Below are 27,546 nucleotides of genomic sequence, written 5' to 3' on the forward strand. Positions count from 1 at the left end.
TTTATGAACAGAGCTAAATCGGTTTGTGTGCCTCAGCCTCAGCATAAAAGAGTCATATTTTTTGGTCGCGGGATAGTGTCACGGAACCCATAGTGTTCCGTGGTGGAAGAAATGTTATCTAGTCGGAATGAAAACATAGGTGCACCACCGGAAGTGGAGGGCTGAGGGCATGGTCCAAACCCCGGTTTCCAGTGAGCATAGGTCTGGTTAATTCCCCCCCCCCAGAGCCAAATGCAAAAGTGAAAAACGCTGGGGGCGCTGTTTTTCCTTTTTATTTGACGATGGGTTCCCAGATTGCGGCCACCGGGACCCGAGGAATATGCTGGGAAGAATAATGTCAGAGGCCAGGCAACGTGCCTCCCACACATTTTGCAAGCCAATAACATTGTCACATCATGTGTATGAGATCCTGTGTATTTCATTTTGAAGGGAAAGACCCCCCCCCCCCCAAAATATCTAAAATAGAAATTGGGCCCCCTATGGGTCAAAGTGGAAATGCTTTTAGGGTTGTGTTGAGTACATGACCCTCAACATATGATTCAAATTCGAGGTTGATTGGATGTTTCGTCAATGATTTTCGGACGAATGGTATGGACTATCAAAATTCTGCGAATGTTTTGATTAGGTGAAGCTGAATAATATTCATCCTAATCCGATGTTTCATAACTGTATCCTATGCCTGACTTGTGGGATTGGGATAGGTGGTCATAAATGCTGTGTTATATGGGGGGAAGGATTACTGCATGTTGTGTGGCGACCCCGATGGGAATTAGCCGAAAGAAGAAGAAGAAGTATGTGTTTGTATGTAAATATAAAGTTCAGGTTTATGTGCGAAATGTTCTTTCATGTAGAGAACATGTTCTTAGCTTGTAGAGAGTTTAGGTGCGCAACATCGTGTGCAACTCCATATAAATCAGGCTGTACTCTTGTGATCACAGTACCTGTGTGAGGCCCATGAATTTGTTGATGTTTTCAGACAGGAAGATCATGTCACCATCGGAGGTTACCACGGTGACAAATCCCTCCAGAGATTTGAGGTACAGGCTGTCCATTTGTCTGTCTGCGTCACACGCACTGCTGATGCAGCCTGAAAACAAACACACACACACACACACACACACACACACACACACACACACACACACACACACACACACACACACACACACACACACACACACACACACACACACACACACACACATTTTGGAATTAAATTATGCATGTAGCATGGCAGAACTATACCCTGAATCATTCATGGGTAATTAAAAGCTTAAGCAACTAAACACACACTAATGTTTGACTGAAATATAGAACAATACGTTTAAATGTATTGTACAACTTTCACAAAGGGACACGTAATCATTAGTTAGATGTATGTTGCAGAATAAACCCAAAAGGATACCTTTTACTAAGCCAAAAGGCAAATAACCTGTCCCGTTACCTACTGCAGGCCTATGGAACCATATAGTATAATAATAGTGAGCATGTGAGTGCGTGTGCGTGTGTTTTGTTTTCCATCTTGAAGCTTTGGCTCTGGGCCAAGACAAACCAGCAAAGATCACTGCACACACACAACCCTGAAACACACGCACGCGTGCACACACACACACACTCCTGCAAAAATTCAATAAAGTAATCGTTATCCATTGCATTGCATTTTGCATAACTATTATCAAATGTACAGAGCACATTATCAAAACTTTTACACAGAGTCCAGCGTGTCCACAATGCTGAAACTCTGCCAACCCTCAACTCCACTGCAACTCCTTGTGGTGCTAATTGATGCAGAAGTGAGAAAACAGAGATAGCGCCTATCTGGCAGCAGCTCAAAGGGGAGTATGTGTGTACAGTATGTGTGTGTGCAGTTGTGTGCATAGTCGGGGGATCCGTGCTCAACAAAGCCCAGTGACCGGTGGGGGTGGGGGACTGTAATTCCTCCAGTGTGCTTCCCTGAGATAAGGGAGCATCGTTCTCAAGGCCTCGACGAGGCCTGGGGCTCGAGTTTGGAGCCGGGCCCAGATAATGTTGAGTCCCGGGGGAGCTGAGAACTTTCTCATGGGCCCTGGAGAGCTGCATGGGGCTGAGAGCCTCTGGGTCACTCCACAGAGCAACAGCACCTTTGCCCTAAATACTTAAGGGCGATTACCGGTCCTTTGCAGAACAGGACGTTTTTTTCTCTCTGTTGTTCTTTGGTTGTGTAACTGCCCAGCTTTCACAATAATAGAGTCCAGTACAAAGAGTCTGACATGGATAACGCTCATTTGGATAATACATTATTTTCATGTTCTATTTTTGGCAGTTTAAGTAGTGGAGAGTGAGGCAAAATATGTGAGGGAGAGGGGGCTTGAGAGTGACACTCAAGCTCACAAGGCCAGAAACAAAAATCTTCTGAGCTAAAAGAACTCTCATCTCCTCTTCTCTCCTCTCCGAAGTGAGTATTAGGAAGTACACATTTTTGGGAGCTCAACCCCAACTAAGGCCCCTAAAACAAAGCCTAATACGTCCTAGCGATAAGCTGCAAATCACAGCACCATATTCACGAACTGAAACCACATAAATGAGAACAGCCCTGCCAGGTGCGCTGGGTCCAGCTGGGGTTTTGGGACGCACATCGCCGCTAATCAGGGTCGCCGGGTCGGTCAGTCGCTCACAAACAGCACCACTATTACAGCAACAACATCAAGTTCCACTTGAGCTGCTGTTTCATAACTGAAGCAGTCCTTGTACAGCTGCCTGTATGATTTGCCACACTGTGTGTGTGTGTGTGTGTGTGTGTGTGTGTGTGTGTGTGTGTGTGTGTGTGTGTGTGTGTGTGTGTGTGTGTGTGTGTGTGTGTGTGTGTGTGTGTGTGCGCATGGCGCCAGGGCAGGCCGGTGTTATGGCTAGCAGTGTATCAGCAGCGGCGGGCCAGCGGTGGGCAGAGCCCCCTTGTTCCTGCCCAATCTCTCTCCCCATCACTGTGCAATCAGACGAGCGCGGGGCGATATCACTATCACCTGCTCCATCTCTACTCTTTTACTCCACCGCTTATCTCCCTGTCCTCTCTCCGCTTCAACCTCCACCCGCCCACCCGCCCGCCCTTTCTCCTACTTCCGCGTCCTTTCCATTATTTCCTCTCCTTCTCTTCCCTACTCTCCCTCACGTCTTCCTCGTTCATCTTTTCCCTTCACCTCTTCTCACATTTAGCACATGCTTCTATTAGTATTGACTTACTGTAAATAAAGCTGTGCTGCTTAAATTGTTCCTCATTAATGCTACTCCGTACTCACTCATTGGTGGGCAGTGGGCAGTTCAGAAACCTGCCTACCAATGACGTCATTGATGGAGATTCCAAGCTAATCGAAACTACAGCCTGTCTTCCTGGAAGGTTAGCGTGCGGAAATAGAAGCCATTGTTCTTGCATTAACCCATTAAGACCTGAGGCCGATTCTACATAATGTCTTCTAAATCCTAACAGTTTTCTGAAACACTTATGTTGCTATAATATCAGTGGTTCTCTCAAACTTCTTCATGTCAAGGACCACCCAAAATGATATGTATAAAATAATGGTCGTAGCTAAAATCTAAAATGACACAGATATGCGTTCCCGGATTGATTGGGTTAATACAAAAAAAATAAAAAAAACAAGTTTCACCTATAATGACATGCCCAAAATAGGGACGTCAAAATGCACTTTTGTTTTAGGAGAGCCTTAAGTGTTGTTTATGTACTTTTGTGGGGTTCGCTTTTTGTCTATTCTTTTCCCCTCCGTTTTATCTTTTTAACCTTGTGCCTATTATTTAGAAAAGTGCATTGTAAACAGTAATTTTATCATTACCGTGTGCTGTGCAGGAAAGCGGAATGTTATGCTATTCCCAGCGTTAATACAAAGCGTACGATACTGGTAGCGTAGTGATGAAATCCCTCTGAAAACCACCTCTGCCCCCATGAACATTAGTTCAAATCCCAGAAGAACCTCCATTGTGTCTATCCTATGTTAGTTCTCCTACTGTCTCAATAAACAGACATCTTAATGTGGGTGGACTGCACATTCTTCTCGCCTGGAAAGAAAATACATGTAAACTGCACTGCAACTGTGACCAGGCAAAGCAAGCCTAGTGCAACTACTGAAGTACTGTACTGTCGTACTGTAACTACTGAGGTACTGTACTGTCGTCCTCTAACTGCTGTATCATGTCATACGAATTACGGTACTGTACTGATGTACTTTAACTCAGTGGTTCTCAACCTTTTCAGGCCAGAACTGGGGACCCCCCCACCCTGATAAGCACTTGGAATATAGGAGTTGAGGCATTAAATTTAGTTTGACTTGGTTCCACAGATAAATATTTTGAAAATAGCAGGATTGGCTATTTTCACAATTTTTGCCTCTTTCTTATAGGCCTATTATTGGACAATTTGGCCAATGTTTGACCATTGTTTGTGGTACCCTGTAGGGCCAGAAGTGAAAGTGCTTTTGGATGTGTGCTCTATAGAGGCTCCTGAACATTCGATTCCACAGCGATTCCAATTTGGGGTTGATTGGATGCTATGTTATTATTTTTTTTGTAAAATGGGCCCCTCCCGTAAAATGTGGAAGCCAATCATAGTCACGTGGAATGGAATATGAAAAATATCAATGATACATCTTTATCGCATGACTCCAGAGATAATGTGTACCGATTTGGGTGAACTTTGGACAAAATCTTTCGGAGCGATAGACGCAAAAAGTGTTTTGGTCTAGTTAGGCGGAAATGTGTGTGGCCTATATGGAGAGTTGCATCATGATTGTATGAGCTACAGTTTAAAAGCTATAGACTATACTGTATACAGTACAACAACCATGATGCTGATTTGAAAGGTTTGGGGTGGAGTGTCTTGCTTGGACAACTGGGAGTGTGCATGCAAAGTTTGACACCGGTACAGCGTTTTCCAACATTAGCTGACGACTTACACACCCCTGGTTATAGGTAACGCAGTCTGAAAGAGATGAACACGTGTTTATCATGTAGGATTACCACTGTTCCTGTGTGCCTGACAATAATGCACCAAGGCGGTCAAGAGGATGTTGTGGCATCCTGTACTCACCCCATTAAAGAGGTCAAGAGGGATTAATTTGTCATTAACTCAGGTACAAGCTGCAACATATATGTTGGTGGGACATGTTCCTGTGGGCAAGTTAGTGCTGTGTTCAACATGATAATGTAGGATTACACCACTGTGCCTGTGTACATGCGCCTGACAATAATGTGCAATGATGTAATGAACACCACAGGGTTATGCCCGGGCTGGAAGGGTGATATTTGTCACTGCGCGTACTTGTACGGGCTGGGGCGGTACCTGTCAGCAGGGGGTGTTGGGCGGGAGGAGTAGGACAGAGGGCTCTACGTCCTCCCGGTGGGGGCTCCTCACTGGCAGGTGAGTCAGTAGGACACAACAGCAGTGACAACACACAAATGTGTGTGGGGAGTAATTCATTGGCATAACGACTACATTGGGGAGGAAAAGGGGTAACTCAGCGATTTGGGTCTGGCACCGCTCCGTTGTGAATTCATTTCCTGCTCCAGAAGTCTGGGGTGACCAATCAGGGCCCAGTATTCAAATATGGGAGACTGTGATTAGTAGTTGGTTGTAGGTCTAACCAATTGCGTCCAGAGCCAATTGTTTTGATCCCGCCCCCTTGGAAAATAAACGTCCTCATAGAGGCACCAGACTCATATCCACGCAGTGATATAGTCTGGCTACGCGAGGCTAGCAGCCGTCAGGACCTTGCAATTTTTCCACGTTTGTGGTGCCCACTACAGGCAGAAGTCAAAGCAATCTATTGAGGCGTTTAACATCTATTGCGTTAGTACTGTACGTACCTGAGGCAAGCACCTTTTGTGTGCGCAGGAAGCTGATAGCCAGCCTCATGATGGAGGCTTTGTCCAGGTGAGAGCTGACGCTGTGGGCCATAGGGAGCTGGTGGGCCAGCTCGTAGAACACCTCTGTCTCTTTGCTCCTCCGGCAGCGTGCCGCATCTCGTGACTTCTCTTTACGGCGCTCCGAGCTGCTCCTGTACACAGAGAGGACAAAGTAGGTGGAGGACACGCCGTTTAGAAAGGAATATTATATGCATATACTGTGTGTGTGTGTGTGTGTGTGTGTGTGTGTGTGTGTCTGACTGGAACATCTATGTTTTCAGGGTGGTCAGAAAATCTCATTTTTAAGTGGTCTCCATATGGGCATGTTAAGTTAAAGGTTGCTTTAGGCAGGTGTAAATGCCATTTTTGTAAAGTTGTATATATTCAATAATAATGTGTGGTTGTCACAAAATCCCACAGCACACTGCGACAAGTCTCACTCGGTTTGAGAACTACTGCCATTACTACTACTGAGTACCCCCAATAAGCAGGGTATTATTGTGCATTTACAGTAAAAGCATGCACTCGTGTCCAAACTCCAAAGGCATCATGTCATGGACAATGGACATCAATGTCATGGATCCGACTCATTAGTGCTATGATTTATATTTGTTTTGACTATGAGAATCTCCATCAACTCACATGATTATCCCTGTATGCCAACAAGTCAATTTGTCTGCGAAGTAGAGCGTATAAACTAATGAGAGACAAAAAAAGGGAAATTGAGGGAGATGGAGACAGAGGGCCCTATTTAGACGATCTGTGGCGAATGGTCTAAATGCTGTGCGCAAAATGCGCCGGGGGTGTGTCCGTGTCCGCTTCAATTTCGCTAGATAGACGCCGCGTTATCTGGGCACAATACTCAGTGTTAGGTGCAAAGAGGCGGTATTAATAGTAGGGGGTACTAAGTGAAAAATCGTTACGCGGCGGATAAAAGCATGAAATTTGATACAAATGTCCCTTGGGTCATCCTAAAACATCCTAGAAGGGGTGCCCAAAAAAATCTTAAACAGGAAGTGAGTTATGGACAAAATCCAAAATGGCCACCTAAACCGTTGACCGTTGACTCAAAAGACACCAAAATAATCTCCAAAAAGCATAAAATGTGGCACACATGTCCCTTGGGTCATCCTAAGACATCCTAGAAGGGGTGCCCAAAAAATTCTGAAACAGGAAGTGAGTTATTGACCAAATTGAAAATGGCCGCCTAGTGTTGTCGATTGACTCAAAAGACAACTAAAGAATCTCCAAAAAGTATAAAATGTGTCACACATGTCCCTTGGGTCATCCTAAGACATCCTAGAAGGGGTGCCCAAAAAAGTCTTCAACAGGAAGTGAGTTATTGACTAAATTGAAAATGGCCGCCTACAGTGTTGAAAGATGATGCAAGATACCTAAAGAATCTCATAAAAGCATGAAATGTGGTACAAATGTCCCTTGGGTGATCTGAACGCATCCTACAAGGGGTGCCCAAAAAGGTTTTAAACAGGAAGTGACCGCCTAAAGCAGTTGACACAAAAGAAAACATAAAGGGACGTCATAAAAGTGTATAATTTGGTACGTACATTGAGTGCTTCTTAAAGGTATCATGACATTCATTTTCACTTTTTTTATTTTCAATGTTTTATTTGGGGTTTTATGACCTCAATTACACCCAAAAAACCTGAACTTAGAACATTCAGTGGATTTTCTGTGGTCTGGGGTTTTCTGAATAATTAGGCTGAAAAGTAATCTGAGCTTGGACCTTCGACAGTGAGGTCACAGTCGATTAATCCCGCCCACTCTCCTCCTCGCCCCTCCCCTCCCCTATCCTTTCCTTTGGGGGGGGGCGGAGCAAAGGCGATGATTGACAGGCAAAATCCCTCACCAGCGACACCCGCAGGCAAAGATTTCTTTTTTCATTGCAGTTGAAAAGGCTTTAGAAATGTGAGAGAAAAACACCTGCCATGGATCACTGGAATGGAATTTTCACTTAAAACTTTTTGTACACTTTTGAAGGACCAGGACAAAGACTTTGAATGTGGTGTAAAAGTGAATGTCATTAAACCTTTAATATATCCTAGAAGAGGTTATTTATTTGCTTGTTTATTAAACTTTTTAGGAAGGGACCATGTTGAAGACATTCTAAAAGGCTGTTTCAACAGTTGACCACGGCAGTCTGCATATTATGCAGACTCAATACGACAGGTTATGCAGTGCATAACCTGCCGTATTTTGTAGTCTACCTTCTGTTTTCATTTCTACATCACTTATTCATTTTACTTTCTGCATTCTTTTTTTATTGTACTCTTTGAATCTTCTTTATTTATCTAACTCTCTGCATATTCTTATTTATTTTACTCTGCATCTTATCTTACTCTGCATATTCTTATTTTACTCTCTGCATCTTATTTATTTTGCACTCTACATCTTCTTGCTTGTTTTACGCTCTATCTTCTCATGTATTTTCTTCTTGATCATTACTGTTTTTTTGTGATTAGTGTTTAGTAAAGTACATGTATTCATGTGTGCCATTTCGCAATTACCAGCACATTGGCATAATGCTCTGCAAGGTAACCCAGCATCCCGGCATCTACACTTTCTTGAACAGAAGGGCTCAGCTTTGCCGCCACACTTGAGTTCTCTACAAACTTAAGCAGCCTCTGGCAAGAGTGTCCATAAAGGTGTCCACGAATCAGCGACTTTAATCCATCCATATTTGTCAGGAGATGGTAGAGATTGCATAGCTTTCAGGCTTCTGGACCAAATGCCAGATTGGCTGCTTGATTTGAATATTGTAGCAGTGCAGCCCGTGTGGGAGGAGTGCTTTCCATTGAGAGACTATTAAAACTTTTTTTGGCACCCCTTAGGATGCATTCAGATCACCCAAGGGACATTTGTACCAAATTTCATGCTTTTATATGAGATTATTTTTTATGAGTGTCTTTTGCATCGTCTGTCAACACTGTACACGGCCATTTTCAATTTAGTCAATAACTCACTTCCTGTTTCAGATAATTTCAGGCACCCCTTCTAGGATGTCTTAGGATGACCCAAGGGACATGTATGCCAAATTGTATGCTTTTATGAGATTCTTTAGTTGTCTTTTGAGTCAATCGACAACACTGTAGACGGTCATTTTCAATTTTGTCAATGACTCACTTCCTGTTTAAGATTTTTCTGGGCACCCCTTCTGGGATGTCTTGGGATGACCCAAGGGACATGTATGCCAAATTGTATGCTTTTATGAGATTCTTTAGTTGTCTTTTGAGTCAATAGATAACACTGTAGGCGGCCATTTTCAATTTAGTCAATAACTCACTTCCTGTTTCAGATTCCTTTGGGCACCCCTTCTAGGATGTCTTAGGATGACCCAAGGGAAATATGTGCCAAATGTTATGCTTTTTGGAGATTCTTTTGGTGTCTTTTGAGTCAACGGTCAACAGTTTAGGTGGCCATTTTGAATTTTGTCCATAACTCACTTCCTGTTTGAGATTTTTTTGGGCACCCCTTCTAGGATGTTTTAGGATGACCCAAGGGACATCTGTATCAAATTTCATGCTTTTATCCGCCGCGTAACGATTTGGCCATTTTTTGTGCTTAGTACCCCCTACTATAAGCCTCTGTAGTAGACATGGGTGTGTTTAAATAAAATGAGACCAATTAAAGTGTCTTCTCCCATTCCCTATAACTGCCAAAGACGTTTATAAACGTCTTTGAGAAATTAGCTGTTGCCTGCCAAAGACGTTTAAAAACGTCCTGGAAAAAAAAAAAAAAAAGATTCTCTAATTATTTAGTATTGACACCTTTTCGATATTCCAAACGAATAAGGAGATAACAATTTCCAATTTTTCAAATTGACCTCGTTGACATTTGTGAAACCACACCTGAATCTCATCTGTGATTAGAAATTTTCTGGGGATCAATCATACTTGAGAAAAATATTTTGTGGCTATGCGAAAAGGTACCAAAATCGGTCAAAACCCTGGCAGAGGCTACAGACTGTTCTGAAAAAACTCTGGCAGGGTAAGAGCTAGGTGAGGTACGCTTGAACCGTGGCTGGTATTTACATGACGGATTGGAAGAGAGACAATTCAGACAAACAATTTGGAAAAGTTAGTGTGCAACCATCAAGCAGCACTAATAATGTGGTATAAACAAACGATTTCAGGAGATGCGGGAAACTGGAATTTTGGGCAAACCAGCAATGTCTCCTCATTTATGTCCAAGACACATCCCTTATATATTGACATATCAACGTAATAATCAGTCACTCATCCTCAGTTATGTTCTTATTTATTTAACCACCAATTAAAGCGTTCTGTGTGTCGGAGCTCTATGGATATTAACCACTGCTGTCCATTGAGCAGAGGATGAGAGGTGTTTGAAGATATTCTGTAATAAAAGTACTACTAATTGAAATAAATTGATCTATTTCTCTCCTTTTTGTCCCCTCCCGCCTCTCCTAAATGCTAGTCTCCGTGCAAAGCAAACGGTACTTACCCATTGCAATGCATTGATAATAATTGTTTTCTGAGTCCCTCAGAAATGTCATCTGGCATATTGAAAATGAGTGTCTAAATAGTAAGGAAATGTCTGTGCCATCACTGCGCCGGTAGTTCAGACCAACTAAAAGCTGGTCTAAGCACAAGCACTTCTCTCTGTGCGTAAGATAGCAGTGCGCCCTGTTTGCTCCAGACCACACCTCATTTTAAGACCATGGGTGCTAAATAGGCACTGGGTGCTGTGTGTTTATGCAACGTGGGCGCTGGGTGTAAAAATGACTACTCGGTTGGTTGGAAAATAGCAATGACAGTTGCGCAGTTGCGCTTTGCCCAGTGCCGCTTTGCACCAGCAGATAGGGACCAGAGAAAATGACAAGGCGAGAGAGAGCAAAGTGAGAGTGAAAGACCGACCGAAATACAATTGTGTAACATCGTCTATAAAATAACATAACCCACTTCCTGAGCTCCCTGTCTGAAAGGTTTCCGTCACAAAAAACACTTTATTAACCATGTAGCGTTTCTGAATCTCTTTCTATGGCACACACACACATACATGCGCGCACACACGTGGAAACAAGCTATAAGCTTTGTTACGTTTTTATATTTTTAACTGTGGTGTGCAATCAGTGTGTATTTTATTACATAAGATGCATTGTCAATAAATAGATGTATTAAAAAAACACTCACACTAATACAAATGCACGCTTGTGTACTCTCACACCAAAACACATGCTGACAAACACACGCACGCACACACGCACGCACACACACACACGCCACATCACATAGTGGAGGGATTGAAATGGAGGTCTAGCTGAGTGAAGCAGAGAGACGAGCCTTTTGTGTTACCATCCTTAGTATGCATAAACATCTCTCATCACATGTCTGTGTCTTCACAAGGATGTTACCCAATATGAAGATGGAAATAATCAACCTCACATACATCATGTTTATCCTATAGGCTATTCATGGTAAAATAATGCCCGTAGAGTACAGTGTTGTGTTTGTATTTATAAATACTCTAGGGTGTACGTACAATATAGGCCTACTGTGTCTACATGTAAACAAACCGCAAGTCGCATTCCTGGTATATGTACACAGTGAATAGATCCAGTTCTGACCTTTTCTCAGAAAGGTAAAATGTCTCTCTTTTCTCAGAAAAGGTAAGAGACATAAATACGTAGGCCAAACTGCTGAGCAAAAAATGCTCTCACCATCTGTCTATCATTCCTAGTGGGGACTCAGGCCTTGTAGATTTTATTCAGTGACGGAACTTCCACAGTTTCCACTTTCCTGTACATGTTTGGAATAGCAAGACTGATTAACACTTAACCACTTGAACCCTAGCATCCCTATTCCGGGGGAACATTTGGCGAAAATAGCAAATCTACAAGCTCACAAGAGCTTGTAAATCGGCTATTTTCGGCAAAAAGATCTGGTCTAGAGGGGCACTGCCATATGAAGGTGTAGTGTGGATGCTGAGAGTGTGTGTGGATGTATGCCACTCAATGGCAACGGTTTGGTTCCTAAAAACAGACCAGAATGGTGACCTGTGATACAGACTGTTTTTCATTGGAGTTTCAGGTAGGAACATGAAGGCTGATTGTCATCTGAGTGCCCTGCGCGCCAACAACACACTCATTCACTTGACAGAGTGCTCCATTTAAACGCCCAGCTCCATGTATCCAATTGCTATCATGCATGGCTACTTTTGTTTCACTACTGCTGCATGCAAATGGAAATCGCACCACCCAACACGTGAGCCTTCAACTATGTTACTCATTAATGCATGGCAAAAAAAACACACTGCCCACTATTGCAGCCTTCAACATATCTTATTCAGTATAATTATTGATGAGCATTTCTAATAATCTTTTCTGACTCTTGCACCCACTGACTCTGAGATCACCTTCTGGCCCCGTGTAGCGGTTCCCAGCTGGGCATGAAAAGAGGTTGGAGTCTGACTGATGATTTTGAAGGTTCTTTATTATAAATCAACGTGAAAACTGAAACAAAGCATAAACATATAATCAATAAACTGTCATAACAAACACATGTCCCAAACCAATAAAAAGTGCATATATCAAAACCACAAACAGCATAAAAAAGTACCAACCACAATAAAACCCACAACAATAAGAAAGACATTCACCTTTTTCCCTCTCCAGCTAGGTGCTAAGTAACCAGGTGCTTTTCCAGTGGCATGTCTGTCACTCCATCAATAACACAAGGGTACTAGAAAGCCCACTAAAACAAATATATCAAAGTTAAAATCCAATCGCATTCCATTTTCTTCATTATTTCGCATTTCCATTTCCATTTCTTCATTATTTTGTGGCACTCACTTTCCTCCGTTTGGTCCATCCGTCCGTCCATCCAGTTTCACAAATTATTAATTAAACTTGTGGCTCCATGCTGCCTACAGCTGTTCCCCTCCCCCAGCTCACATTGGACTGGCTTTTTATAAGTCAATCGCTCCCAGTGCGCTGGTGCGCTTCCGGTGTTTCTGTCCTGGTTTCTGTCCTGGGTCCAATTGCTCCCAGTGCGCTGGTTCCGGTCACGGTGTTTCCTTTCAAAATAAAGGTTTCTGTTCTGGGTCCGTTACACCCCGTATCCTGGTCCAGTTAACCAGAATCTACTATTGTTTTGAGATTTTCAAGCATTACTCTTCAGACTAGTGGACTCTAGGAGCACCTAAAGTGGCAACCAAGCTTTTTGATTCACATGGAATATTATGTCAATCTTAACACTATCTACATTACATCAGGTATTTGTATAGTACTAGACCAGTTCCCCCGGCCTACTCGGGAACGATGCAAGTTGGGAATGCATGGCATTCCCCACCCAGTTACACAATGCCCGTTGTACCCATAGAGTTATAAAATATCTAGAGAGCGGACACCCCCGCCCCCACCTACTCATTTCAATGAAAGTTGCTCACAAGCGCATGAGGCACCTGGAAGTACCTCAACTTAGTGGATTGTCTCCAACGTTGGAGCCAATAGAACAGGCGCACTAGCGTTTTAGACAGTAGAAGCATGCGCAGTAGTGTCCCAAATGCGGACCTCCTGCCATACCAGATTTGGGCATCAGGCTTCTGAGGTTTCAGTCATTCTCTGCGGTTCTGGGGGCTTGGTTGTACCCGTTGTCAGAGTTCTGTCTGTGTCCCTTTTATGCCCATGTATTGAGATTTATTTATGTCTGTCTATGTCCCTTCTATGTCACTATTCACTATTTTATTCATAATGTTTTGAAGATCCACTGATCCGGCCAACTTCCCACTCCCGTCCTTGGCGATATGCACACCAGGTTTCAAGTCAATTGGACGGGCGGTTTTTGAGATTGTGAAATTGTGTGAATTTATTTATGTCCAAGACACATCCCTTATATATTGACATATCAACGTAATAATCAGTCACTCATCCTCAGTTATGTTCTTATTTATTTAACCACCAATTAAAGCGTTCTGTGTGTCGGAGCTCTATGGATATTAACCACTGCTGTCCATTGAGCAGAGGATGAGAGGTGTTTGAAGATATTCTGTAATAAAAGTACTACTAATTGAAATAAATTGATCTATTTCTCTCCTTTTTGTCCCCTCCCGCCTCTCCTCAATGCTAGTCTCCGTGCAAAGCAAACGGTACTTACCCATTGCAATGCATTGATAATAATTGTTTTCTGAGTCCCTCAGAAATGTCATCTGGCATATTGAAAATGAGTGTCTAAATAGTAAGGAAATGTCTGTGCCATCACTGCGCCGGTAGTTCAGACCAACTAAAAGCTGGTCTAAGCACAAGCACTTCTCTCTGTGCGTAAGATAGCAGTGCGCCCTGTTTGCTCCAGACCACACCTCATTTTAAGACCATGGGTGCTAAATAGGCACTGGGTGCTGTGTGTTTATGCAACGTGGGCGCTGGGTGTAAAAATTACTACTCGGTTGGTTGGAAAATAGCAATGACAGTTGCGCAGTTGCGCTTTGCCCAGTGCCGCTTTGCACCAGCAGATAGGGACCAGAGAAAATGACAAGGCGAGAGAGAGCAAAGTGAGAGTGAAAGACCGACCGAAATACAATTGTGTAACATCGTCTATAAAATAACATAACCCACTTCCTGAGCTCCCTGTCTGAAAGGTTTCCGTCACAAAAAACACTTTATTAACCATGTAGCGTTTCTGAATCTCTTTCTATGGCACACACACACATACATGCGCGCACACACGTGGAAACAAGCTATAAGCTTTGTTACGTTTTTATATTTTTAACTGTGGTGTGCAATCAGTGTGTATTTTATTACATAAGATGCATTGTCAATAAATAGATGTATTAAAAAAACACTCACACTAATACAAATGCACGCTTGTGTACTCTCACACCAAAACACATGCTGACAAACACACGCACGCACACACGCACGCACACACACACACACGCCACATCACATAGTGGAGGGATTGAAATGGAGGTCTAGCTGAGTGAAGCAGAGAGACGAGCCTTTTGTGTTACCATCCTTAGTATGCATAAACATCTCTCATCACATGTCTGTGTCTTCACAAGGATGTTACCCAATATGAAGATGGAAATAATCAACCTCACATACATCATGTTTATCCTATAGGCTATTCATGGTAAAATAATGCCCGTAGAGTACAGTGTTGTGTTTGTATTTATAAATACTCTAGGGTGTACGTACAATATAGGCCTACTGTGTCTACATGTAAACAAACCGCAAGTCGCATTCCTGGTATATGTACACAGTGAATAGATCCAGTTCTGACCTTTTCTCAGAAAGGTAAAATGTCTCTCTTTTCTCAGAAAAGGTAAGAGACATAAATACGTAGGCCAAACTGCTGAGCAAAAAATGCTCTCACCATCTGTCTATCATTCCTAGTGGGGACTCAGGCCTTGTAGATTTTATTCAGTGACGGAACTTCCACAGTTTCCACTTTCCTGTACATGTTTGGAATAGCAAGACTGATTAACACTTAACCACTTGAACCCTAGCATCCCTATTCCGGGGGAACATTTGGCGAAAATAGCAAATCTACAAGCTCACAAGAGCTTGTAAATCGACTATTTTCGGCAAAAAGATCTGGTCTAGAGGGGCACTGCCATATGAAGGTGTAGTGTGGATGCTGAGAGTGTGTGTGGATGTATGCCACTCAATGGCAACGGTTTGGTTCCTAAAAACAGACCAGAATGGTGACCTGTGATACAGACTGTTTTTCATTGGAGTTTCAGGTAGGAACATGAAGGCTGATTGTCATCTGAGTGCCCTGCGCGCCAACAACACACTCATTCACTTGACAGAGTGCTCCATTTAAACGCCCAGCTCCATGTATCCAATTGCTATCATGCATGGCTACTTTTGTTTCACTACTGCTGCATGCAAATGGAAATCGCACCACCCAACACGTGAGCCTTCAACTATGTTACTCATTAATGCATGGCAAAAAAAACACACTGCCCACTATTGCAGCCTTCAACATATCTTATTCAGTATAATTATTGATGAGCATTTCTAATAATCTTTTCTGACTCTTGCACCCACTGACTCTGAGATCACCTTCTGGCCCCGTGTAGCGGTTCCCAGCTGGGCATGAAAAGAGGTTGGAGTCTGACTGATGATTTTGAAGGTTCTTTATTATAAATCAACGTGAAAACTGAAACAAAGCATAAACATATAATCAATAAACTGTCATAACAAACACATGTCCCAAACCAATAAAAAGTGCATATATCAAAACCACAAACAGCATAAAAAAGTACCAACCACAATAAAACCCACAACAATAAGAAAGACATTCACCTTTTTCCCTCTCCAGCTAGGTGCTAAGTAACCAGGTGCTTTTCCAGTGGCATGTCTGTCACTCCATCAATAACACAAGGGTACTAGAAAGCCCACTAAAACAAATATATCAAAGTTAAAATCCAATCGCATTCCATTTTCTTCATTATTTCGCATTTCCATTTCCATTTCTTCATTATTTTGTGGCACTCACTTTCCTCCGTTTGGTCCATCCGTCCGTCCATCCAGTTTCACAAATTATTAATTAAACTTGTGGCTCCATGCTGCCTACAGCTGTTCCCCTCCCCCAGCTCACATTGGACTGGCTTTTTATAAGTCAATCGCTCCCAGTGCGCTGGTGCGCTTCCGGTGTTTCTGTCCTGGTTTCTGTCCTGGGTCCAATTGCTCCCAGTGCGCTGGTTCCGGTCACGGTGTTTCCTTTCAAAATAAAGGTTTCTGTTCTGGGTCCGTTACACCCCGTATCCTGGTCCAGTTAACCAGAATCTACTATTGTTTTGAGATTTTCAAGCATTACTCTTCAGACTAGTGGACTCTAGGAGCACCTAAAGTGGCAACCAAGCTTTTTGATTCACATGGAATATTATGTCAATCTTAACACTATCTACATTACATCAGGTATTTGTATAGTACTAGACCAGTTCCCCCGGCCTACTCGGGAACGATGCAAGTTGGGAATGCATGGCATTCCCCACCCAGTTACACAATGCCCGTTGTACCCATAGAGTTATAAAATATCTAGAGAGCGGACACCCCCGCCCCCACCTACTCATTTCAATGAAAGTTGCTCACAAGCGCATGAGGCACCTGGAAGTACCTCAACTTAGTGGATTGTCTCCAACGTTGGAGCCAATAGAACAGGCGCACTAGCGTTTTAGACAGTAGAAGCATGCGCAGTAGTGTCCCAAATGCGGACCTCCTGCCATACCAGATTTGGGCATCAGGCTTCTGAGGTTTCAGTCATTCTCTGCGGTTCTGGGGGCTTGGTTGTACCCGTTGTCAGAGTTCTGTCTGTGTCCCTTTTATGCCCATGTATTGAGATTTATTTATGTCTGTCTATGTCCCTTCTATGTCACTATTCACTATTTTATTCATAATGTTTTGAAGATCCACTGATCCGGCCAACTTCCCACTCCCGTCCTTGGCGATATGCACACCAGGTTTCAAGTCAATTGGACGGGCGGTTTTTGAGATTGTGAAATTGTGTGAATTTATACAGATGTTACTGTATGTGTGTACAGGCCCTAGCTAGCTCCATTCAGTCTGCACCCTGGGGGGTTTGTTTCTTTCCCTGCTTTCTGCTTGAGAGTAATACAAAAGTAAACTATGCCTAAAAAAAAAATCTGACTGAATCATTTGTCAGGCCAAGAAAGTTCCAGTTCCTACTGTAACGTTTTTGTAGAAAGATATGAAGGAATGGTATTGTGTAAGGCATGGGTTTTCAACTGGTGGTCCGTGGACCACTGGTGGTCCGTGAAGGTATTGCATGTGGTCCCTGACCATGCATTTACTAATGTAGGAAAGTGAAGATTTGTATTTTATTTTATTTTATCGTCCACTAGTTGAGAAACAGTGCAGTAAATGACCTGGTGACGTATGAGGACGTGTCAATGTTGTCAGTTACTGCGAAGTCGGATGTCAAGAACTTCCACAGAAATGAGAAGATTAGAATCTTAAGGGAAATTGTACCGTCTATGGTTGAGTCACCATTATTAGGAAATGTTCCCATAATCAATCGCATGTGTCTGCTTGCATGTTGCAATGAATCAGTTATGAGTTTAATATGGAAGGTTAAGAGAACAGAATAAGGGCAACCATGGGAAAGGAATAGATCAGTGGTTCTCAATCTTTTTTGAGCTCTGGACCACTAGCATAGTATCTCAGTTAAATAATGACTGTTAAGGGCTTGATTTAATTCACCTCGAATTAACAAATTAAAAAAGTCAATATTTCATTTCAAGCTTTTTCCCCTACACCACGCCCATATCCCCCCTCCCAACACAAAAGTGGTCCCCAGGTTGATTCTCAGTCAGGGTGGTGGTCCCTGTTTCATAATCAGTTGAAAACCCCTGGTGTAAGGTACTGTAGTGAATAGTGATAATAAGAAAGAGCTTCTGTGATAGAAATTCAGCATGTACAACACACTGTTTATTCATTACTCTCTAACACAAGCAATTTATCTGAAGGTTGTTTTCATCATTTCATATTTTCAAAATAAAAAATCATTCATAGTTCCTCCCACTAAATGTTTTCCAAACATTGCTACACTTAAGTTGCTAAATGGCCCTTTAATAGATGAAGATTCATGGATACTAGACACATTTTCTCACAATAATATTCAAACTGGAGGCATCTGGAGGCATCTGTCTTGCTATATTATAGCAAGACAGATGCCTCCAGTTTGAGGGCAATGAAAAGGTGCATAAATGGCCTCTCATGCAGTGTTTTGTTAAAGTTCCATGCAGTCGCTAACTAAATCCCCTGACAGCGCAGAGATCCTCAAGCAAAAGCTGAAAATATTGTGGTGGATCATGTGACGATCCTGATGTGGGTGTCAGCGATCTTCCACTGACAATGAGCACATTTGACTAATGACAGCCACGTCTTACTGGCAAAGGACTTTAGATCTGAAAACGTTCCCAAGAGTTTTATGGATCAGGACGTCACTTGAAAATCTTGAAAACGTTCACGGGCCATGGCTGCTGTGGTAAGCGGTCAGATGGGTGGACTACATGCATTTAAAGAGCATGTTTATTTTAACGATAAATCCATCGTGTTCTGGTTCTGGCTTGTATCAATGGAACTAACGTAGTATAATTTAAGTTCCTCTTATTTGGGGGCCCACTTGCAAAATCCTCACAGCCCACAGATTGGCAATCACCGAATTAGATGTATTCCCATAACTACAGCATATCACAACATAGGACCCTTTAACATTCTTGTATTAACCCATTAAAACCGAGAAAGCATCTGCGTCATTTTAGATTTTTGCGTTGGCTATTCAAAAATAGCAGATGCTGTTTTTGAACATTTTTGGAAAATCTTGAAAGTGTGAGAACTACTGATTTATAAGGTATTTGTAGAATCGGCCTCAGGTCTTAATGGGTTAAATAACCTATTGTACAAATAGCCTCCCATATTTCCTATCACCTATAGAAATTCCATGTTTCCAAAGTGGACTGGCACAACATGCTGCTCAGCCAAGATTGGATTGCTACACATGGATTGCTAGTGGATTTCTAAACAGAACTCAGCCAGTAAGAGTGGATTAGCTACACTACAGGGGGGAATTAATGGGAGACAGTGGACTTACTTGCTAGACTATTAAACTTAAACCATTCTAACTTCAAATAATACTTAAGATATACTGAGAATAATTAACATTAACTTCGCTTTAAATGTGCAAATAATTTCCCCAGTAACAGAACAACTGCAATGTTGAAGAAATGTCATGCACTTCGGTCCAGAGGCGTCATTTCAGAAAAAAGAAAAGAAAAAACTGACATAACAAAAAGTGATTTTATAAATAAATAAATGTATAAAAAATATTTCTAAAACTCATACTGTATTCCCAATATGACATTGACATGGTGCACTACTTACACAATAGTAACTCTAAACCTGTCATGAGGCAATACCACCAAGATGTCCTGAGGCTACTACACTAGATGCAGAACATTCCATGTGTAACACACATACACCACTGAATAACATTGGCTACTGTAGAATAGTAACCTATACACTTGTGACTGACAGTCTACTACACACACACACACACACACACACACACACACACACACACACACACACACACACACACACACACACACACACACACACACACACACACACACACACACACACACACACACACACACACACACACACACACACACACAGTGAAAGATCATCAGCTCCTCTGATACGAAGTACACAATAATAAACTCACAAAACTGAGCCTCCATAAAAAGCTTGTGCCGGAAATTACTACAGTGTTTGTAATGAAGTTGTACAACAGTGCCACTTTAAACAATTCCGACACCTCTGGAATTTCCAGAATGGTATTAGAACAAGGTTCAATCTACAGTATGTGCGTCATATGTCACATGGAGAAATGGATTGATGATGGTGTTCTAATTACACCATGGCTTTCAGAAGGGAGCCTTATTTTCAGGGGTGGGATGGTACAGTAGGCCAGTGTTTCGCAACCTTTTTGGTGCCAAGGCACACCTGGCATAGCCAAAAGATCCCAGGGCACACCTAGATATACGGTGTGTGTGTGTGTGTGTGTGTGTGTGTGTGTGTGTGTGTGTGTGTGTGTGTGTGTATATATATATATATATATATATATATATATATATATATATATATATATATACTGTACAAGGTTACAAAATGTCTTTGGCCTACAAATAAACTTGGGTCAGTGCAATGAATGGATGAATGGAGTTTCACCTTCCCAGAGTAAAACTTCTTTGGTACTAAACCCAATATATATCTGATAATATCTGATAATATCTAATAATCTGATCCTGGTAGCATAGTGGCGGACGCATGCACATCCGGCGGTATTCACCTGGTATTCCTAAACGTAACCTCAGTAAACTACAGTATGCCTAAACCTAACCTTATTCCTAAACGTAACGTCAATAAAACGATGCCTAACCCTAAACTTATTTCTAACCTGGGGGTGAGCATGTTCCGGTTACCCCACAGACAACATTGACGGCGCCGCGGCTTGCGAGTGAACAGGTCCTCTCCGTGGAGTAATTAAACACCACAAACAACACGGAATACCGATACGTTGACAAAAACACACTTAAGCGATTTAGAAGCACTTTATAAGAAAACTAACACTTATGTTGATTTAAGTACATGTGTTTTATTGTGCATTAGTACATGTGTTTTATTGTTGGACATGCGTTCATGGCAGGTTATAATATGGGCTTTTGACAGCAATCCAATCTAATGGAAAAAAAAGTATCCGATACTACTATTTCCCTGCTTGCACCTATGACTAGTGACAAATAAACCGTCTTGATTCTTTGATCAAGTCATACAAGTATACTCTTCACTGAACTGTCAGTTTGAAAGGTGCAAAGCATTGAAAGTCTCAAGATTTCTCAGTTGACACAAGTTAGATAGATACTGTAGATACCTTTATTATCCCGCGGGGAAAATTCAGTTGATGACCCTGTCACTGCAGCGGAATTCTTTAAATACTATAGAACATGCTCCCATAACTGCAGTTGTAGCCCAACTGTTAGCTATACAAATCTGTAATAATAACATTAGAGATGATATTTGGCTTGGAACAACAGCAAGACTATGCTTAGCCTATCAATCTTACAAGCACCTAAAGACAATATTAGGAGAGAAAGAAAATCTCACCAACCTGGAGTGGTTCATTATTGCTTAGTATTTACCCTAAATGAAAGATATGTGACTAGATATTTAGCTTATTTCTGCCATATTCTCCCAGAGACGATAAATGTAAATCCTAAATAACACATCAATAGAAACATCATAATGGAAAAAAAGGAAATAAAATAAATGCTACAAACAAAGTCATGGATCACAGTTATTGTGTCATTATGTCAAGCTGTGTGTGTGTGTGTGTGTGTGTGTGTGTGTGTGTGTGTGTGTGTGTGTGTGTGTGTGTGTGTGTGTGTGTGTGTGTGTGTGTGTGTGATTTTATAGCTAACGAGAACAAACATGTGATTTCATCAGTTCCCAGTCCCAAGGCAACACTAAGCTTGGAGTCTGTGCTTTCACCAAAGCCCTATATTTCCGTCATCAATCCATGAATAACACCACTGCTAACTGTTAACAACTGTGAAATCTAGCGATAAGACTTCCGGTAATACCGACATAACACAAGTCCCATAAGAATGATTAAGTTACATCAAATACCCTAACACTTTTAAAGGAGGCAGATATTTCACAGACCCGCCACAAGCATTCGGTTGTATGCTAGCAGAACTACTGATGAAAGAATTAGGACATGTCAGTATTAAACAAAATAAATAAGCTATTATAGGCCAGAATTTTGTTTATTTAACTTCATATTTGAAATTATGAGGTTATGGGTTTTGCTCACAAACAATTGCCACTAATCCACTGCCCTGACATCTTAAATCATCTTAATGTCAGGGTTTATGTTATGTTCTTGAGCTGAGGAACTGTTTTCTGAAAAACATTTCTATATCAGTGGTTCTCAAACTTTTTCATCCCCCCCCATCTCAAAATATTTTGTTCCAGGGACCCCCAGAAGCCAATTTGAGTTAAAAATGTTCGCTTGAAAAAAATAATATATATATTAAAAGATTTGCACAGATTTTCACGGTTTATCAAAAATAGTAGATCTACAAGCTTATCTCACAAAGTGAGATAAGCTTGCCTTGTATATGTGCTATTTTTGAATAGCCAAAGTATTAAATAATGGTTAAAGTGGTTAAAATGATTGTGACACAGATGCTTTCACGTATTGAATGGGTTAAGGGACCTCTGACATCACTCTGACTCAGACATAACCATAAACAAACTCCATACACCCATATACTGTATAGGCAGGACCACGGCCACGTCACTCTGACTCAGACATAACCATAAATAATGGTAAAATAGGCATAAATAGGCATATATATGGAGATCCGGTTGTCCAGAGCCACAGATCCGACCGCTATGCACATGATATGGTCATGTGCAGATTGTGTGTGTAGATTAAGATTTTAGATTCATCCGTCTATTTTAGATAGACGGATTAATTAATTAATTAATTCCGTGGCAGTGAATGAGTTAATAGGTTAATCAGACGTCAATTATGATTTTTTAAATTACTTTTGTGTGTCAATTTGTGGATATATATAAAAAATATATATAAAATGTGCTTCTCAATTATTAAATTAATTAAAAAGGAGTAATTGATAGAATAATCGCTAAGAAAATAAACAATGGTTGCAGCCCTAACTGGGATAGACAATACTAGAGGTTTTAAACAGAAGTGACAGACATACACAACAGATATGAACAGGAAGGAGACTTGTGTCTCACCACAGCTAACCTGCAGTGAACTGCCATTGACTTCAGGTTAGCTGTGGTGAGACACGAGACAGCGAGAGAGAGAAAAAAGAGCTGCAGTGAAAAGATGCGGTGAGCACATTCAATGGCAATTTGAAGACGTGCTGTTAAAATTTATATTTTCTCTGAAGCCTCAAATATAAATGCGAAACAACTTTAAACAACAGCGCCCAGAAAATCCACATACCAAAATATTTCTGTGATCCTAGCCAAGAATGTAGTGAAATGCCATGTAAATATATCATTCAATTTACTGTAAATATTTTAAATATCAATGTCTTTTAATTATTTATAAATTTGTGATTTTAAGTTCAGTCTGCGTTGTAAAGTCTCCGCCAGCCTACATAAAACGATATGCTTTGGCACTTTTTACATGAGCTGATTTTTCAAAGCCTTTGAGGCCAAGCTCTCCAGACAAAGAACTCATTGGGAGGTTTCATGCGAGATGTCGTCCTCACAATAAAAGGACATTCAGGGTAAATATCTGCAAACTACATGAATCCTAGCGTCCCTTTACTGGGGGCGAACATTCAGCAAAACAATCAGATCTACAAGCTCACAACGAGTCAGATGAGCTATTTTCGGCAAAGAGATCTGGTGTAGAGGGAAAAAGGAGGGGACCTAGTAGAGACCCCTGGCTGGGGGACCCCAGTCAAAGACGTTTATGGGGTTAAAGTGGTTGATGTTAGTGAAGAGATTCTGCAACCAAAAAAGCCATACAGGGTTGGTTTCCCATGATGAAGCAGAACAATGGTTTTGTGTGTGTGTGTGTGTGTGTGTGTGTGTGTGTGTGTGTGTGTGTGTGTCTGTGTGTGTGTGTGTGTGTGTGTGTGTGTGTGTGTGTGCGTGCGTGCGTGCGTGCGTGCGTGCGTGCGTGCGTGCGTGCGTGCGTGCGTGTGTGTGTGTGTGTGTAGTATAGTGTAGTATGGTTTGCGGGTGGTTTTATTGTGGCAACTAGGGAACATGGCACAGGCCCTGTGAACTTTCCGCCCCCTGTTCTGGTGAAGGCACAGAACACAGTTTGCAATGCAAACGTAACCCCAGAGGAAATGAGCAGTAAAGGACTTACATTGGCACCTCAGAGGAGCCATTGACCATATTCACACAGCATTTGGTAAGAGCAACATGGCCACGGTGTGAATATGGTCAATGAATAGTGTCACCGAAACGTTCTAATTTAAATGCCTTATTTGAATCTGCAAAAATGTTACAGTGGTAGAAAATTCATGAACACTTAAAGGGATATTTCACTTTCAAAAAAACTTTTTGTCATTTTATCATCTACTCAGGCCTTTGTGAACCCCCCAGACAGTTTTTAAGTTGCTTGATTAATTATTTAGATATTTGATATTCATTTTATCAGACACGCCCCCTTCCTATACAAACCCATTGTAACTTCAAACTCCATTTTAACCATGTTAGATTCATCAAAAACACCCGTCCTTGGTTCTGGAGACTCACCCTGCCCTCCTAATGCGTGAGGGGGCCGTGTTTTTCCGATTACTTTTTTCATTTATTTTATTTTATTTTTTTATTGTATTTAATTTTTTTCATTTTCCAAAAGAAATATTAAAAATAAATGAAAAAAGTAATTGAAAAAACACGGCCCCCTCACGCATTAGGAGGGCAGGATGAGTCACCAGAACCAAGGACGGGTGTTTTTGATGAATCTAACATGGTTAAAATGGAGTTTGAAGTTACAATGGGTTTGTATAGGAAGGGGGCGTGTCTGATAAAATTAATATCAAATATCGAAATAATTAATCAAGCAACTTAAAAACTGTCTGGGGGGTTCACAAAGGCCTGAGTAGATGATAAAATGACCAAAGGTTTTTTTGAAAGTGAAATAACCCTTTAAGGGTATACATGGCACCTTCTCCTCCACACGGCCAGGCTGCCCACGCACGCACACACGCACGCACGCACACACGCACGCACGCACACACGCACGCACGCACGCACGCACGCACGCACGCACGCACGCACGCACGCACGCACGCACGCACGCACGCACGCACACACGCACACACACACACACACACACACACACTTTGTAGGAGATAAGTTCAGTATTTTGACTTTTAAAAGCTAGACGGCTAAGAATGAAGTGCCAAAACAAATAAGGAATTATGAAATGCCATGGAGGCTGAAAAACAAAACACACAAAGTAACCAACAGTTAATCTGATATGAGACTTGATTTCAAAGAGTCAATAAACTGAGAGTTAGTCATTAAAGAGGGGAATGGAGAAAAGAGGAGGAAGAGAGAGAATGTTTGAAATGTTTTTATCTTGTGTGGTCCACATTAATATAAACTCTACATTCATTAAAACAAGGGTTGACTTCAGGTCATGCATGTAGTGTTGAGCATTACAGTCTAGGGAGGGAATATACTGTAGTACAGTCAAGTTCTTAAACATTTTCATGTCAAGTGCACACAACCTGATAATGTATTTGGACCCCCATTTGAAAAGATGTTGTGCCAGTGACCCCCATAAGAGAAGATTTGTTAACAGAACGTTGTGAGCTTGTAGATTGTCTTTTTTCAAACAGCTGAAAGATAAAAAATAGTTCATAAAAACTGTTCCTCATTTTTACTGGAGACCCCCGGAACCCCCTGAACCAGTGTTTGTGTGTGTGTGTGTGTGTGTGTGTGTGTGTGTGTGTGTGTGTGTGTGTGTGTGTGTGTGTGTGTGTGTGTGTGTGTGTGTGTGTGTGTGTGTGTGTGTGTGTGTGTGTGTGTGCGCGCGCGTGCGTGCGTGTTTTGAACTGTGAGCTGGTGTGTCTGCGTCCATTTGAGTTGGAGCCAGGGTACCAATGTTTTTCTATTCACTCCGTCCAACAATAGACTCAATCATTGCCAACATTAACAACTAACTAAGTAAACACACACATACAGTAATTAGTCTGGTTTCATTATGAAGTATTTGGGCCAAGACGGCCGACATTTTCCCTTTCCTGTGCCCCCCCTCCCCCCCGTCCCCTAACCCGAAACCCCGGCAGGGCCAGGAAGACAAGATGTCTGAAGTCATCTGAGAGGCAGTACACTGTAAAATCTCAGAGTTAAATTAACACAGAGGACTTTACTGTGTAGGGGGGAGTTGTCTCTCAGAGTTGCCTGTCATTCTGAGAGTTTCTACTCTCATGTTTTGTTTTGGATAATGTCTAATCTTCTACTTGCCTTGATGAGATGGCTACATTCTTTAAATGCTCTCTACTCCTTATATGTACTGACAAAATAATAATAATAATAATAATTATTATTATTCTTTAGTCTTTTGGGGCTTTTCTGAGCCTTTATTTGAAAGGTAGTCATTTGACTTTTTTGACGACATTGGTGTCGGAAATTATGGAACCGATGTGTCCCGATACCCACATCAGTGATGATGAAATAAAAAAGGAAGGCACACCGCAACACCATTATCTTATCAAGTGTACCGTGACTATATTTTTATCTGTCTTGTTGTCTCCCCCTCAGTGAAGTTTGAACTCATTAACCGAGATCCTTCAGTAGGACACAGTCAGTCCTCATTAATGATGGACCAGCATTGCCTTGGAGATTAAAGGACCAGACAGTTATTGTCTAAAGATGTTTTTGACTGCTTCAATTAAGTGAATGGAGATGCCGTGTTTTGCTGTGTCACCGAGTGTCCTCCTGCACTCGATGATCCCTGGAGCTGCTAATGTTCACTAGCATCTGGATATGTGTGCATGTCCGTGCGTGCATGCGTGTGTGTGTGTGTGAGTGCGTGTGAGTGCGCGCACAGTGCCACTCTTTTGATTGTCTGGATCCATTGTTGTGTTCTGGTCCAGACTCCTGCCAGACTGCTTCAGGATATCAAACAAAGGTGGCACCAAGCCTCCTGCTGCACTCAACGACCCCTCATGCGCATGCACACGCCAGACACTGCCAATACGAGTGCTCGGCACAAGCACTGAAACACATGCATTTAGCAGGTGTACCTAAATTGGCACAGACACTACACAGTACACACACATGCTGTGTAATTAACAGAACATTCAGTCACTCATCCAAATAAGGCATTCATAAAGCAGTCTAGAGAAGCCCAGGGGCCTCTGAGAGTCTTGTTAGTGATGATTTTTCATGTATTTGTACCATGCTGAGACCACAGTGGAGAGGGTCAGATATGATGGGAGGGGGAGAGAGAGTATGACACTCTTGTTGTTTGTCTGTAACAGACACAAGGTCGGGTTAGGACACGGCCACAAACACTCGCTCAGCTACAGAGTAAGGAATATTATACAGATTATGGGGTGAAATACATCACTCCTCAG

At 41.9% G+C, this 27,546-nt stretch overlaps 1 protein-coding gene across 1 annotated transcript in view; it reads right to left on the reverse strand.

The window, feature by feature from the left end:
- LOC308099843 (endothelial PAS domain-containing protein 1-like) overlaps positions 1-27,546 on the reverse strand; it is a 69,926-nt gene that overhangs the window by 21,925 nt on the left and 20,455 nt on the right. Inside the window, exons 2-3 of the mRNA XM_080448662.1 lie at positions 5,848-6,038; positions 942-1,087 (exon numbers count right to left, since the gene is read on the reverse strand). Coding sequence (XP_080304788.1) covers positions 942-1,087; positions 5,848-6,038 — 337 coding nt within the window. The remainder of the gene's footprint in view (positions 1-941; positions 1,088-5,847; positions 6,039-27,546) is intronic.

The sequence above is a fragment of the Gymnoscopelus braueri genome, assembly GCF_963280865.1.
Source record: "Gymnoscopelus braueri genome assembly, chromosome: 14".
Lineage (NCBI taxonomy): Eukaryota > Metazoa > Chordata > Actinopteri > Myctophiformes > Myctophidae > Gymnoscopelus > Gymnoscopelus braueri.